The sequence below is a fragment of the Dendrobates tinctorius genome, unplaced genomic scaffold (genome assembly GCF_039654945.1).
Source record: "Dendrobates tinctorius isolate UK_male_01 unplaced genomic scaffold, ASM3965494v1 ptg000079l, whole genome shotgun sequence".
Lineage (NCBI taxonomy): Eukaryota > Metazoa > Chordata > Amphibia > Anura > Dendrobatidae > Dendrobates > Dendrobates tinctorius.
Window position 1 is genome coordinate 10,295,396 of NW_027361747.1, and position 17,692 is coordinate 10,313,087.

Genomic DNA, 17,692 nt, shown 5'->3' on the forward strand with positions numbered 1-17,692 from the left:
TGTCTGCTCTGTATTACTTGTACACACATCTATGATCACAGCACAGGCTGTATGAGCTCTGCACACACTGACGTGCCCGCTCTATAGTATGCGTACACACATCTATACACACAGATGATCACAGCACAGGCTGTACGAGATCGGCACACACTGACGTAACCCGCTCTATAGTATGTGTGCACACATCTATGATCACAGAACAGGCTGTATGAGCTCCGCACACACTGACGTGCCCACTCTATAGTATGTGTACACACACATCTATACACACAGATGATCACAGCACAGGCTGCATGAGCTCTGCACACTGACATGCCGGCTCTATAGTATGTGTACACACATCTATACACACAGATCATGATCACAGCACAGGCTGTACAAGCTCTGCACACAATGACATGCCCGCTCTATAGTATGTGTACACACATCTATGCACACAGATGATCACAGCACAGCTGTACGAGCTCTGCACACACTGATGTGCAGGCTCTATAGTACATGTACACACATCTATGCACACAGATGATCACAGCACAGCTGTACGAGCTCTGCACACACTGATGTGCAGGCTCTATAGTACATGTACACACATCTATGCACACAGATGATCACAGCACAGCTGTACGAGCTCTGCACACACTGATGTGCAGGCTCTATAGTACATGTACACACATCTATGCACACAGATGATCACAGCACAGCTGTACGAGCTCTGCACACACTGATGTGCCCGCTCTATAGTACGTGTACACACATCTATGCACACAGATCATGATCACAGCACAGGCTGTATGGCTCTGCACACACTGATGTGCCGGCTCTATAGTATGTGTAAACAGATCTATGCACACAGATGATCACAGCAGAGCTGTACGAGCTCTGCACACACTGATGTGCCGGCTCTATAGTACATGTACACACATCTATGCACACATATGATCACAGCACAGGCTGTACGAGCTCTGCACACACTGATGTGCCCGCTCTATAGTATGTGTACACAGATCTATGCACACAGATGATCACAGCACAGGCTGTACAAGCTCTGCACACACTGGGACATGCCCGCTCTGTATTACTTGTACACACATCTATGCACACAGAACATCAGGGATACCTGTTTTGGAAAACACTGGCTATGGCTTTGAAGCAGCCGGAAGCCACTCTCTTGGAGCCAGTATAGCAGCGGTCCACCGCCCAGTACATGAGGTTGCTCTGGTCTGGATTCAGTTCTAGTAAAAGCATGACCGCTTCACACCCCAACTGATGGACCTGAAAAGACAAAGCCAATAACATACGACTAGTGATGAGCGAGTATACTCGTTTGTCGGGTTTCCTGAGCATGCTCGGGTGGTCTCCGAGTATTTTGGCGTGCTCGGAGATTTAGGTTTTCGTCTCAGCTGCATGATTTGCGACTGCTAGACAGGCTAATTACATCTGTGGAATGTCTGTTTGTTAGGGAACTCTCACATGTATTCAGCTTGTCCAGCAGCCACAAATCATGCAGCTAAGACGACGAAACCTAAATCTCTGAGCACACCAAAATACTCAGAGATCACCCGAGCAACAATGCTACTCGCCCATCACTACATACGACCCTTTCTCATGCATCCATAGTGGAGCATCTCTAATAACTACATTCAGGGAGACACAACGGGCGGAGACAAGACCTCAGGGGTGTAAACTAGGCTTTTGCTCTTAATTCATTTTTACAAAAAATTGAGCAACAGTTTTCCTTTTCTTCATGCACAAAATAACCCATACAGTGCTGAATACAGATAAGCTCCATTGTGGTGGTAATCATCGACGGATCCCACCGACACTCTTATAATGCAGCAGGAAAGTCAGGCGTATAACATTGCACGCAGCTGAACAGCACTGCTCCATACAACATTTAGTGGCCGCGGCTGAGAATCGGTTTTCGGTATCAGATGTTCACCAATCTGATCTTGAGGACATATCCCATGGAGGACAAAACTGCACAGCACAGCTGATGTACAGTCCTCAGCTGTGGCCGATAAACACTGAACACAGCCGTGCTGTTCCGCTCTTTACACTGAACAGAGCCGTGCTGTTCCGCTCCTTACACTGAAAATAGCCGTGCTCTTCCGCTCCTTACACTGAACACAGCCGTGCTCTTCCGCTCCTTACACTGAAAATAGCCGTGCTCTTCCGCTCCTTACACTGAACACAGCCGTGCTCTTCCGCTCCTTACACTGAACACAGCCGTGCTCTTCCGCTCCTTACACTGAACACAGCCGTGCTCTTCCGCTCCTTACACTGAACACAGCCGTGCTCTTCCGCTCCTTACACTGAACACAGCCGTGCTCTTCCGCTCCTTACACTGAACACAGCCGTGCTCTTCCGCTCCTTACACTGAACACAGCCGTGCTCTTCCGCTCCTTACACTGAACACAGCCGTGCTCTTCCGCTCCTTACACTGAACACAGCCGTGCTCTTCCGCTCCTTACACTGAACACAGCCGTGCTCTTCCGCTCCTTACACTGAACACAGCCGTGCTCTTCCGCTCCTTACACTGAACACAGCCGTGCTCTTCCGCTCCTTACACTGAACACAGCCGTGCTCTTCCGCTCCTTACACTGAACACAGCCGTGCTCTTCCGCTCCTTACACTGAACACAGCCGTGCTCTTCCGCTCCTTACACTGAACACAGCCGTGCTCTTCCGCTCCTTACACTGAACACAGCCGTGCTCTTCCGCTCCTTACACTGAACACAGCCGTGCTCTTCCGCTCCTTACACTGAACACAGCCGTGCTCTTCCGCTCCTTACACTGAACACAGCCGTGCTCTTCCGCTCCTTACACTGAACACAGCCGTGCTCTTCCGCTCCTTACACTGAACACAGCCGTGCTCTTCCGCTCCTTACACTGAACACAGCCGTGCTCTTCCGCTCCTTACACTGAACACAGCCGTGCTCTTCCGCTCCTTACACTGAACACAGCCGTGCTCTTCCGCTCCTTACACTGAACACAGCCGTGCTCTTCCGCTTCTTACACTGAACACAGCCGTGCTCTTCCGCTCCTTACACTGAACACAGCCGTGCTCTTCCGCTCCTTACACTGAACACAGCCGTGCTCTTCCGCTCCTTACACTGAACACAGCCGTGCTCTTCCGCTCCTTACACTGAACACAGCCGTGCTCTTCCGCTCCTTACACTGAACACAGCCGTGCTCTTCCGCTCCTTACACTGAACACAGCCGTGCTCTTCCGCTCCTTACACTGAACACAGCCGTGCTCTTCCGCTCCTTACACTGAACACAGCCGTGCTCTTCCGCTCCTTACACTGAACACAGCCGTGCTCTTCCGCTCCTTACACTGAACACAGCCGTGCTCTTCCGCTCCTTACACTGAACACAGCCGTGCTCTTCCGCTCCTTACACTGAACACAGCCGTGCTCTTCCGCTCCTTACACTGAACACAGCCGTGCTCTTCCGCTCCTTACACTGAACACAGCTGTGCTCTTCCGCTCCTTACACTGAACACAGCTGTGCTCTTCCGCTCCTTACACTGAACACAGCTGTGCTCTTCCGCTCCTTACACTGAACACAGCTGTGCTCTTCCGCTCCTTACACTGAACACAGCTGTGCTCTTCCGCTCCTTACACTGAACACAGCTGTGCTCTTCCGCTCCTTACACTGAACACAGCTGTGCTCTTCCGCTCCTTACACTGAACACAGCTGTGCTCTTCCGCTCCTTACACTGAACACAGCTGTGCTCTTCCGCTCCTTACACTGAACACAGCTGTGCTCTTCCGCTCCTTACACTGAACACAGCTGTGCTCTTCCGCTCCTTACACTGAACACAGCTGTGCTCTTCCGCTCCTTACACTGAACACAGCTGTGCTCTTCCGCTCCTTACACTGAACACAGCTGTGCTCTTCCGCTCCTTACACTGAACACAGCTGTGCTCTTCCGCTCCTTACACTGAACACAGCTGTGCTCTTCCGCTCCTTACACTGAACACAGCTGTGCTCTTCCGCTCCTTACACTGAACACAGCTGTGCTCTTCCGCTCCTTACACTGAACACAGCTGTGCTCTTCCGCTCCTTACACTGAACACAGCTGTGCTCTTCCGCTCCTTACACTGAACACAGATGTGCTCTTCCGCTCCTTACACTGAACACAGATGTGCTCTTCCGCTCCTTACACTGAACACAGCTGTGCTCTTCCGCTCCTTACACTGAACACAGCTGTGCAGTTCCGCTCCTTACACTGAACACAGCTGTGCAGTTCCGCTCCTTACACTGAACACAGCCGTGCTGTTGCACTCCTTACATCCATTTACTGCCAGAGGAAAGAACAGCTGATCTGTGGAGGTGCAGCGTATTAGACCTTCACAAACCAGACAGATGATTTATCCCTTCAAGGTGCCACCTGGCCAACTAACTTATGTGTATGGGAGGGAGCACACTGTTCCCTGACAGATAATGCCAGAGCAAGGAAGGATCAGGGATGTTATATACGCCTTGCCCTCCGTGCAGAGAAGGTCTCTGGTAGCAGCCTCTTCTCTAGTCTTTGAGAATATATGTAAGCTCAACCAAGACAAAGGTGTGGAGGGTCAGGAGAAATAGCTGCTGGATGACGGAGCATTCAGACAACAGCTATAGAATGGACATAGCCACCTTAAGTGAATGGGTAAAGGGCTGCTGAGAGATTTCAGCTCTGGCCTACAATGCAGGCTCTAGTAAAAGAAGATGACAAATATGAATGTCAATATAGTTTACAGGGCAACTTGTTAAACAACTTGAGTCTATATGTGAACTGGGAAAACATGCCCTAAAGTGCACCTCATGGAGAAAAAACTACTAGTGAGCCCATAATTGTTAATATGGTGGGCCACCTGCTGAGTTTACATTCTGCATTAAAGAAATTGTTTCTTGAAGAAAAACACCCCATGTGTGAAAGAGTCGATCTCATCCTGGCTGTCCCTGAATTACAGGACATATAATACTACATTTGAAATGTAGCCAGACAATACTTTCTGGAGCCCCCCGAGGGTCCCCAGTTATCGCTGAGGCAGCTGTTTGTAGTGAAGCCATTGTCTGGATGAAACAACCTACTGAAGATGTAGACCACGGGGAGTAGTGGAAGAAACGCAAGAGGAGCAGCTGCAAAAACAGCTTTAAGAGAGCAATGTACATTACCTTTTTGTCATGGGAATCCAGGATGTTATCCAGCCATTTATACAGATAACCATCCGATGAAAGCCCCACATTATCTGCAACGGGGCCGCAGCAGAGGACAGCCGACATTGCCTGCAAAAAAGGTCAAGACAAGTCAGACATCGACCTACGCTTCAGGCCACATCATGGCTAGTCAGCGGAGATGGACGGATGGATATACAGAGCACCGGCCAGCCTCAAGGTCCGCGGCACCCAGACGAGAGGCCCACAAATCTCTTACCTTCTGGACTGGTTTTTGATCAGCCAGGCTTAGTTTGACATCTTTTCGTAATGTCCCACAGATGACGTCGCACCAGCCTGACAACTCAAATGCCACGCCAGGGACTGGGGACGAGAGATTTGTGAGTCTCTCCTTTAGGTGCCACTGACTGGCACTGGAGTCCTGCAAATCCATTCAGTGTTTTACAATTATGCTTATAGATCTTTGTATTATATTATTATTGCGTTTCTTTTCTCACGACCTATTGTCTCCGTTTTAAATATTTTCTATATCTAATAAAAATGACTAGACATCTCCAAATCCCTAGCGATACAGTGGTTATTCTCACTGACTAGTTACCGTAGTATTTTGCTGCAGCTCTGGGGATAAAATATAATAACTGTAACAAAGTCTGCAAATCCCAGTTCTGACAATATGGTACGTCTCCAGCCAAGTGTGCAGGTTGTCAGGCCATGCACAGGGCCAGTAATCGGATGTGGGACTGGGAGGTAACACGGAGTCCTTTTATGCATGTCATAATTACCATTCATTCATTAATGAATACCTTGATATCTGTGATCCGATCTCTTATTCCAGAGAAATCCAAATTCTTCTTATATATAAATGAGCTGTTCGGATCTATGAGCCGGATATAGATTCTTGGGGAGATCTGACTCCAGAGATTATTATAAATGAAAGGACGCGCTACTTGTGTGAGACATGTAGATCAGGAGAGCAGACTGTCAGTCACTACATGGCTCCCATTGGTAATGACCCCTTTAATTTATAATAATCTCTGAAGGCAGGTTCTCAGGGAGATCCATGTTGGGCCAATAGATCTTATCAGCTCATTAACATATTAAGAAAAATGTGGGTTTGTTTGGAATAAGACAATAAATCGCATGTCATTATCACAACTCCCATGCACTTCAAAGGAGGGTCACTGTACTATTTGGTTTCCTACAGTAAGTGGCCACATCAGCTGAAAAGAAAGGGACTGTGGGACCCCCCATTCTACCAAAAGGTTAAAATGATAAGAAAAATATATAAAATCTCATTATCAGCCATTTTTGGATGCTGCATTTACATTTTGTCACATTCCTTTTACTTTCCTACAGCCATCACATAGACACATCCCCACAGTATGATACTGCCCCCGCAATGTCTTGTGATGAGGAGTGTGCGTTTTTTTGCACGCTTCCAAAAATAAAACCAGTTTTCGTCTAATCAGAAAAAAATCTTTTCCATTAAAATTCATGGATTCGCATGGCTCTGCGCAAACTACAGCTGAGACGTCAGCAGAGACAGCCGCTTTCTGCTGAAGTAGGCTATGGGCATGGTGAGCAGAGCCAAGTATATTCCAGCCTATAAAAAACACCGTCAATGGGCCATAAACAGATTGGAACATACGAGGAACACTTTATGGCGGTTTTCACTACATTTACCTAAAATAATGACATAAGTGCATCCAAGCACAGCCAATCTACAGTGTAATGTCAGAGACACTCACAACTCAGGGAAAGGAACAGCAGGAACATCACACCATGTGTTAACATTCACTGTAAAATACGCTGATCGGCCAGGAAGCCACAGCCATGACATGATCCAGCTCCACTTCTTAGTCAATAGATTAAAATAGATGAGGCTTCGGAGTTGCAAACCAGGTAACCTCAAATCTCTGCCATTTTTCTGAAAGTTTTAGCAGGTTTAAATGGAAGCAGTCATTCGACGTATGAATCGGAGCCTGGCTGCATGACTGCCACGGCATGTCAGGGAAAATAAATTGAGAATCCAGCCGGAAATATATAGAGATACCTGACTAGTCCAATGGCACTCCCGGCCGGCTTCTCCCAGTAATGCTACAGTTGATTGACACCGCTCTCCCCATGTACAAACATGGGAAAGACCTGGCAATCAACTAGAGTGGTGCAGGGGGAAGCCGGCCGGGGACATCACGAGATGGACAGATTTTCAAATGAGGTTTTCTCTGAAACGTCACAGCATAAAGGATAAAGCATACCGGGCTGCAATTGTGCGCTGGTGTCCTGTTCATGCTGCCCAAGGGTCGGGCAGCAGGAATCTAATGACAGGTTCTCTTTAAGAAAGCGCCACCAACATCACTACTGCCTCATGTGACCATACAAATAAGCCTACTTCTACTATGTATGGAAAGTTACCGGCGCTGCTGGATAAATGACAAGCCACGATGGGATACAGAACACTGGTTTAATGTCAACGAGTTTCAGGATCACTCAGACTCCTTCTTCAGGACCACCACAATTCAATTTGTTCTGTTGTTGTGCAGATGAATAAGTCTGAATGATTCTGAAACACGTTCACATTAAACCAGCATTATATATCCCTTCATGGCTTGTCATTTATCTAGCAACACAGGATACTTCCATCGCCGGTGGCAAAGTTCATAAAGCTAGCCACAGACATACTATAGCTGATGATTGAGAGATCATTCGGCCATCCATTATCTCTCTTGACTCACCCATACACAGGAACATTTGGCTTGGACAAGTATTCATGTGATTTCAAAGGGGAGAGGGTACAAAGCTACTGGCAGATGCCACTAACATGGTCTTATCTCCTGGAGAACATAGTGTGAGGCTATGTGCCCACGTAGCGTTTTTCATGCAGAATATTCCTGAGCGGAAACGCACACCCTCTTCCTGGGAAAACGCATGCGTTTTATGACGCGCTTTTGTAAACGTTTTTTGACGCTTTTGTTAAGCGTTTTCGCATGTGTTTTCCTATGCGTTTTTGCAATACAGTTGAATGTATGCGGAAACGCAAAATTAATGAACATGCTACGTTTTTTTCAGCTTAGCGTTTCCGCAGCGGAAAAAAAACGCACCATTAGCACAACATGTGCGGATTCCATTATGATTACATTGGATGCTTTTCTTAAGCGTTTCCGCAGCAGAAACGCGCGTCTAAAAGCACTGCGCACAGCCTTAAAAAGCAAAACTGCCCTGTTCGCATCTCCTGCAACATCATCTGTCAGTCGGAAGAATTCCATAGACATTGGATTGTCTGCTGATCATGCAGATATTGGCAGGTTTGGCAGACTTTAGTCTAGTGTGTATGGGAGGCTGCAAAGAGAACATGTCATCAGGGTTTTACTTCTCAAGCAAATTGGCACTTATGTAAAAAGGACAAGGAGTAGGTAGACAGGCTGGATAGCTGTAAGTATGGTGTGAGCTGTCAGACAGGAGGCAGGCAAGGAATAGGTAGGGAGGCAGATAAGCTGTAAGTACGGTGTGAGTGGGCAGTCAGACAGGAGGCAGGCAAGGAATAGGTAGGGAGGCAGGAGAGCTGTAAGGGTATGTTCCCACGGTCAGTAAACGCCACGGGTTTGACGCCGAGTACATCCACAGCGCCAAACCCACAGCGTCTAGATGTTACAGCATCTCCACTATGCGTTCAGAGACACCTCCGGTTTCCCTGCGTAAACGGACAGGCAGCGCGTCTTTCCAGACCACATCACGTCTATTTATGTTGCGGCGACGCTCAGTCTCCGCTGCGTAAATTACCCATAGGATTTAATCAGATACGGTAAAACCGCATTATCTTCCTAGTCATATGCGTATTAAGTGCGGGAACGCAGCTTACTACGCATGTGAACTAATTTAAATAAAGGTGTACCTTGCGCCACAGCTGGAAGTGGGCATCCACTGCAGTTCTCGCGAGAACTGCCGTGCACGTGACAGCCGGGGTTATCTACGGTCACTTGTCAAGTTCTCACGATCAGCTGACCGCGAGAACTGCAGTGTACGTGACCGCCAGAGACCGAGCTATCTCCGATGGTCATCCACAAGCTCTGCTGTGTCTGGATGTCAGGCTGAGTGGTGACATAATGCCACCATTCAGACAAAGGCATCCAGATGTAGCAGAGCTGGAATAGTCATGGGACAGTATGTATATCTTCTCGGCGGACAGGTAAGATATATTGTTGCTTTTTTATTTTAATTCTCTTACAGGAGATCGAGGGCTTTGGTGGAATTAGGCGATACAGAAACTATGGTTTTAATTAAGATCTATTAAAGGGGTCTGTGTCATTATTTCAATTAAATGACTTTATTCTGGCTGTGTCTTTATTTACCATGTAACTATAGGATTAGTAATGGATAGGTGTCTTAAGGTACTGTCACACTAAGCGATATCGCTAGCAATATCGCTATAACTTGTGACGTTATAGCGATATTGCTAGCGATATCGCTGTGTCTGATACTTACCTCCGAACCGCTCCCCCGCTGGTTATCGCTGATCACACGAGAACGTTCCGGACCGCTTCTCGTCGTCAGCTTCCTGCGGCGCTTCCTGTGGAGAGACGAGCGACGAGCGTGGAGCCGGGCGGGAGGACGCAGGATCGCCTAGTGTGACAGGTAAGTAGCGACCCCCGTCCCCAGCGATGTCGCTGGTGAGATCTGCCTGTGTGGCAGCTCACTAGCGACCACTTAGCGATGTACCAGCAATCCTAACCGCGTCATATCGCTGGTCGGGATCGCTGGTACATCACTAAGTGTGACAGTACCTTTATAGATGCGTTTCCATTACTAAGCAGTGGGCTTGATGTCACCAGACAAAACAAAGGTGACATCAACCCCACAAATATGAACCACACTTGCCACCGCTACAGGGCAAGTGGGAAGAGCTGGGTAAAGTGCCACAATTGGAGCATCTTTGGATGCTCCAATTGTGGGGCAGCTGCGGGCTGCTATTTTTAGTCTGGTGAGGGGCCAAAACTGCATTATCTTTCTAGTAACATGCGTATTAAGTGCAGAACGCAGCTTACTATGCATGTGTACTAATTTAAATAATGGTGACTCGTGACACAGCTGGAAATACATGACACGGGAAGTGGAGGAAAGCACAGAGAGGTCCACTCCTTTTAAATAAATAATTAAAAAAAAAATGCCGTGGGGTCCCCCTATACTTGTTAACCAGCCAGAGTAAAGCAGACTACTGGGGCTGGTATTTCAGGCTGGTAAGGATACAATAGCCATGAACCTTACCAGCCTGATAATACCAGACCACAGCTGTCTGCTTTTTCCTTGGCTGGTTAACAAAAATAGGGGGACCCCCACACTTTTCTTGGAGGGGATCCCACTATTTTTGCTAACCATGCAAGGTAAGCAGACTGCTGCGGCCTGGCATTATCAGGCTGGTAAGGTTCATGGATATTGGATACCTACCAACCTGAAATACCAGTTCCAGTAGTTAACAAGTATAGGGGGACTCCAAGCCATTTTTTTAAGATTATTATTTATTAAAAAGGAGGAGGGGACCTCTCTCTGTGCTTTCCTCCAGGTCTTGTACTTCCAGCTGTGTCACAAGATTCACCATCATGTAAATTAGTACACATGCATAGTAACCTGCCATCCCGCACTTAATACGCATGAGACTAGGAAGACAATACGGTTTTACCGCATCTAATGAAAATGTATGGGTAATTTACGTAACATAACATTAGATAACATTATGTAACATAATGCTACATAAACTGACATGCTTGCGGTCTGGAAAGACACGCCGCATGTCCGTTTCTGCGGGTGAGCCGCGGGCATTGGTGCATACATGGCGGGCATCCACTATGCGGTAACATCTGGACGCTGCGGGTTGGACATTGCGGATGTACGCAGCATCCAACCAGCAGAGTTTACTGACCATGGGAACATACCCCAATATATCTGCAAACAGGAAATCACTTTTTTTCCTTCACAGAAGACAACTTTCAATTAGATTTATTTCAAGTGACAAAAAAGTGCATGTAATGAAAAAACGCATCAAAAACACGTGAGGAAAAAACGCATCAAAATGCAAATGACCTGCCAGTGACCTCAGATGCAGATTTGGTGCAGGTTTCACCTGCGTCAAATCCTGAGCAATTCCTGATAGCTCACATTGCACTTAGGGTGTGTGCACACCTATAGGCAGGAGGCAGGCAGTGGTTAGGGAATAGGTAGAGAGGCAGGAGAGCTGTAAGTGCAGTGTGAGCTTCCAGTCAGACAGGAGACAGAATAGGTAGTGAGGCAGGAGAGGTGTAAGTGCAGTGCGAGCTGTCAGTCAGACAGGAGGCAGGCAGTGATTAGGGACTAGGTAGTGAGGCAGGGGAGCTGTAAGTGCACTGTGAGCTGCCAGTCAGACAGGAGACAGGGAATAGGTAGTGAGGCAGGAGAGCTGTAAGTGCAGCGCGAGCTGTCAGTCAGACAGGAGGCAGGCAGTGATTAGGGAATAGGTAGTGAGGCAGGGGAGCTGTAAGTGCAGTGTGAGCTGTCAGTCAGACCAGAGACAGAGAATAGGTAGTGAGGCAGGAGAGCTGTAAGTACAGACCCCGCCCACTGCATTTGCAACTCATTAGCATAAAATTTCAACAATGGATTTCTCTAAAACATAAACTGATGTCTACAAGATATGGGTTTAATCCTCATTAAACCGCCTATACATACATGCCATTATTTTGGGGTATAAAATTGTGATGACAGGTTCTCTTTAAAGAGGATTTCTGACATTTAGCCACTAGTATTTAAGCTGTACACCGATAGGAAATAATAATTCTAATATTTAACAAAACATATAAATTGTGTATATATAAACACTTATTAGTCTAGAGCTGGCTACATCTGCAACGGTGGACTGTGCGACAGCCCAGAGGGTAATGAAAGAAGCAATCTGTTGCGTTCAACTAAACAGAAGTCGATGTGTTCAGGGTTATACAGTGCCTACAAGTAGTATTCAACCCCCTGCAGATTTAGCAGATTTACACATTCGGAATTAACTTGGCATTGTGACATTTGGACTGTAGATCAGCCTAGAAGTGTGAAATGCACTGCAGCAAAAAAGAATGTTATTTCTTTGTTTAATTTTTTTTTAAATTGTGAAAAGTTTATTCAGAGGGTCATTTATTATTCAACCCCTCAAACCACCAGAATTCTGTTTGGTTCCCCTAAAGTATTAAGAAGTATTTCAGGCACAAAGAACAAAGAGCTTCACATGTTTGGATTAATTATCTCTTTTTCCAGCCTTTTCTGACTATTTAAGACCCTCCCCAAACTTGTGAACAGCACTCATACCTGGTCAACATGGGAAAGACAAAGGAGCATTCCAAGGCCATCAGAGACAAGATCGTGGAGGGTCACAAGGCTGGCAAGGGGTACAAAACCCTTTCCAAGGAGTTGGGCCTACCTGTCTCCACTGTTGGGAGCATCATCCGGAAGTGGAAGGCTTATGGAACTACTGTTAGCCTTCCACGGCCTGGACAGCCTTTGAAAGTTTCCTCCCGTGCCGAGGCCAGGCTTGTCCGAAGAGTCAAGGCTAACCCAAGGACAACAAGGAAGGAGCTCCGGGAAGATCTCATGGCAGTGGGGACATTGGTTTCAGTCAATACCATAAGTAACGTACTCCACCGCAATGGTCTCCGTTCCAGACGAGCCCGTAAGGTACCTTTACTTTCAAAGCGTCATGTCAAGGCTCGTCTACAGTTTGCTCATGATCACTTGGAGGACTCTGAGACAGACTGGTTCAAGGTTCTCTGGTCTGATGAGACCAAGATCGAGATCTTTGGTGCCAACCACACACGTGACGTTTGGAGACTGGATGGCACTGCATACGACCCCAAGAATACCATCCCTACAGTCAAGCATGGTGGTGGCAGCATCATGCTGTGGGGCTGTTTCTCAGCCAAGGGGCCTGGCCATTTGGTCCGCATCCATGGGAAGATGGATAGCACGGCCTACCTGGAGATTTTGGCCAAGAACCTCCGCTCCTCCATCAAGGATCTTAAGATGGGTCGTCATTTCATCTTCCAACAAGACAACGACCCAAAGCACACAGCCAAGAAAACCAAGGCCTGGTTCAAGAGGCAAAAAAATCAAGGTGTTGGAGTGGCCTAGTCAGTCTCCTGACCTTAACCCAATTGAAAACTTGTGGAAGGAGCTCAAGATTAAAGTCCACATGAGACACCCAAAGAACCTAGATAACTTGGAGAAGATCTGCATGGAGGAGTGGGCCAAGATAACTCCAGAGACCTGTGCCGGCCTGATCAGGTCTTATAAAAGATGATTATTAGCTGTAATTGCAAACAAGGGTTATTCCACAAAATATTAAACCTAGGGGTTGAATAATAATTGACCCACACTTGTATGTTTAAAATTTATTAAAATTTAACTGAGCAACATAACTTTTTGGTTTGTAAGATTTATGCATCTGTTAATAAATCCTGCTCTTGTGTGAAGTTTGAAGGCTCTAATTTATTTGCATCTTATCAAGCCTGCTAAATCTGCAGGGGGTTGAATACTACTTGTAGGCACTGTACATACAGAGAGATTATCTTCTGCAGAAAACAAGATCGGTGCGGTTGGTATCCAGGCACCTATTATGGTTATTCTGAGCAATGACCTAGAAACAGATGTGCGCCTACAATTTATCTACTTAATTCTCTCTTGGATGGAAAAGCTATTCATAGTGGTCAGCAGCAGCATATATAACAGGGCAAAGGGGAAGATGACTGAAAGCTGGAGCTTGTAAGAAATCTATGGACTCAGACCAGATCTCTTTGTATGAGCCCATTTGTAAAAATAGGAAGTCTGTGCTATCAGATTGGTGGGCATCCAGCTACTCGGTAAGCAGCTAGAGCAATGTAACTGCTGAAGAGCAGGCATGCTAATGGTGGGACCACCACTGCTCGGATGCTGATGGTGTACCCAACCTATAGGGCATCAATATTCTCATTAATGCTAAAAGAAGGTGAAGGGCTCTGTTCACACTGGCGTGTTTTCCGTTGTTACAGGACACCTGGAGTGCATGCTGGATCTGTTATACTCTGCCATGAAACGTCTGCACCGTGATCAGTCAATCTTTTACTCTATTTTCATTAATCTGTAAAGCAGTCTGGCAGGTTTTTCTCATCTACATTTTTCTGCCTTAAATGCCACAGCATGATACACTATACATGATACACTATACATGATATACTATTCTGACCTTTAAAAAGCAAAAAATACTGGATGTAAAACGCCTAATGAACAGTGCACTGAAGCCAGCTCCTGGAATAGCGCACTTATCGGTTTGGGGTGTAACAGCATTCTGACATGGCAGAGGGTATGGGGCTGAAATATGATGGAGGCCAGTCGCTTGCCATGCAGCATTAGCCTACAGAACGTAAGCTTCACACTCAGCGGACATACATCCTCTTTCATGGTTATGATGATGGTATAGAACATGATGGAGCGGATTACCTTCAGTGCACAGTACTGATGGCGGTTTATCTGCATATTCCGATCACTGTATCTGTCCAGCGGGGTGAACATTATGCTGAACGGTCCGGCCCAGTGACTGAATAACATGAAGAGGCTATGGCGCAGGCTCTGCTGAGGAAAAATACTTCTTCTCTGGTGCACTGAAAAGAAACAGAACATGTCCTAGAATATCCTTCACATCAGAATCTCAGCCAGCACAAGAGTGCTCTAAAAAGTACAAATTCCCTGAAGATCTGGGGGGAAACTTTCTTCTACAGCCACGAGTTCTGGGTACACCAGAGACACAAAGCGTCATAATAATGATGGATTTTGGTGACACGCTGATACCACAGAATGTGAATCTGGAGAACTCAGCGCCAAGGTGCAGAAGGCGCTCAGATCCACTCCCAGTAACCTGGAGCCTTTCTCCGCACCCATCGCTCACAATAATTATTTTACAATTACAAGGGTCACATCTGCATCAGAGGAGCCTAAGCTGCTGGAAAAAGCAAGTACATGATCACAGAAACCTCACTGACCCGTCGGTTAATAATGGTCCGTCAGGTATTGTCAGTTTTCTAGTTCTATGATGGAACAGCAATTAGGAAATACAAAGGCAGCTGTGACCCGAACAAGTTCACAAATAACTGCAATAAATGTCTGACAAGGTAATGAGCTTCCTGTCCATACACTTATTCCAGCACAATATTTACACAAAAGTGTTCTGTGTATTGTAACTAGTTATAGATGAGGAGGGGCCGGGAACTAGGAATACGTGAGGAGGGGCCGGGAACTAGGAATACGTGAGGAGGGGCCGGGAACTAGGAATACGTGAGGAGGGGCCGGGAACTAGGAATACGTGAGGAGGGGCCGGGAACTAGGAATACGTGAGGAGGGGCCGGGAACTAGGAATACGTGAGGAGGGGCCGGGAACTAGGAATACGTGAGGAGGGGCCGGGAACTAGGAATACGTGAGGAGGGGCCGGGAACTAGGAATACGTGAGGAGGGGCCGGGAACTAGGAATACGTGAGGAGGGGCCGGGAACTAGGAATACGTGAGGAGGGGCCGGGAACTAGGAATACGTGAGGAGGGGCCGGGAACTAGGAATACGTGAGGAGGGGCCGGGAACTAGGAATACGTGAGGAGGGGCCGGGAACTAGGAATACGTGAGGAGGGGCCGGGAACTAGGAATACGTGAGGAGGGGCCGGGAACTAGGAATACGTGAGGAGGGGCCGGGAACTAGGAATACGTGAGGAGGGGCCGGGAACTAGGAATACGTGAGGAGGGGCCGGGAACTAGGAATACGTGAGGAGGGGCCGGGAACTAGGAATACGTGAGGAGGGGCCGGGAACTAGGAATACGTGAGGAGGGGCCGGGAACTAGGAATACGTGAGGAGGGGCCGGGAACTAGGAATACGTGAGGAGGGGCCGGGAACTAGGAATACGTGAGGAGGGGCCGGGAACTAGGAATACGTGAGGAGGGGCCGGGAACTAGGAATACGTGAGGAGGGGCCGGGAACTAGGAATACGTGAGGAGGGGCCGGGAACTAGGAATACGTGAGGAGGGGCCGGGAACTAGGAATACGTGAGGAGGGGCCGGGAACTAGGAATACGTGAGGAGGGGCCGGGAACTAGGAATACGTGAGGAGGGGCCGGGAACTAGGAATACGTGAGGAGGGGCCGGGAACTAGGAATACGTGAGGAGGGGCCGGGAACTAGGAATACGTGAGGAGGGGCCGGGAACTAGGAATACGTGAGGAGGGGCCGGGAACTAGGAATACGTGAGGAGGGGCCGGGAACTAGGAATACGTGAGGAGGGGCCGGGAACTAGGAATACGTGAGGAGGGGCCGGGAACTAGGAATACGTGAGGAGGGGCCGGGAACTAGGAATACGTGAGGAGGGGCCGGGAACTAGGAATACGTGAGGAGGGGCCGGGAACTAGGAATACGTGAGGAGGGGCCGGGAACTAGGAATACGTGAGGAGGGGCCGGGAACTAGGAATACGTGAGGAGGGGCCGGGAACTAGGAATACGTGAGGAGGGGCCGGGAACTAGGAATACGTGAGGAGGGGCCGGGAACTAGGAATACGTGAGGAGGGGCCGGGAACTAGGAATACGTGAGGAGGGGCCGGGAACTAGGAATACGTGAGGAGGGGCCGGGAACTAGGAATACGTGAGGAGGGGCCGGGAACTAGGAATACGTGAGGAGGGGCCGGGAACTAGGAATACGTGAGGAGGGGCCGGGAACTAGGAATACGTGAGGAGGGGCCGGGAACTAGGAATACGTGAGGAGGGGCCGGGAACTAGGAATACGTGAGGAGGGGCCGGGAACTAGGAATACGTGAGGAGGGGCCGGGAACTAGGAATACGTGAGGAGGGGCCGGGAACTAGGAATACGTGAGGAGGGGCCGGGAACTAGGAATACGTGAGGAGGGGCCGGGAACTAGGAATACGTGAGGAGGGGCCGGGAACTAGGAATACGTGAGGAGGGGCCGGGAACTAGGAATACGTGAGGAGGGGCCGGGAACTAGGAATACGTGAGGAGGGGCCGGGAACTAGGAATACGTGAGGAGGGGCCGGGAACTAGGAATACGTGAGGAGGGGCCGGGAACTAGGAATACGTGAGGAGGGGCCGGGAACTAGGAATACGTGAGGAGGGGCCGGGAACTAGGAATACGTGAGGAGGGGCCGGGAACTAGGAATACGTGAGGAGGGGCCGGGAACTAGGAATACGTGAGGAGGGGCCGGGAACTAGGAATACGTGAGGAGGGGCCGGGAACTAGGAATACGTGAGGAGGGGCCGGGAACTAGGAATACGTGAGGAGGGGCCGGGAACTAGGAATACGTGAGGAGGGCCGGGAACTAGTTATATACGAGGAGGGATGGGAACTAAGAATATGTGAGGAGGGCCGGGAACTAAGAATATGTGAGGAGGGCCGGGAACTAGATATACGTGAGGAGGGCAGGGAACTAGTTATATACGAGGAGGGCTGGGAACTAAGAATATGTGAGGAGGGCAGGGAACTAGGAATACGTGAGGAGG

General features: G+C 48.4%; 1 protein-coding gene across 22 annotated transcripts in view; it reads right to left on the reverse strand.

Annotated features, from left to right (window-relative positions):
* The window catches only part of FRYL (FRY like transcription coactivator), a 387,434-nt gene that overhangs the window by 92,139 nt on the left and 277,603 nt on the right, over window positions 1-17,692 (reverse strand). For all 22 annotated transcript variants that reach the window (XM_073583507.1, XM_073583505.1, XM_073583498.1 and 19 more), the window contains 3 exons: window positions 14,648-14,808; window positions 5,165-5,275; window positions 1,118-1,272 (listed from right to left, as the gene is read on the reverse strand). In XM_073583507.1, coding sequence (XP_073439608.1) covers window positions 1,118-1,272; window positions 5,165-5,275; window positions 14,648-14,808 — 427 coding nt within the window. The remainder of the gene's footprint in view (window positions 1-1,117; window positions 1,273-5,164; window positions 5,276-14,647; window positions 14,809-17,692) is intronic.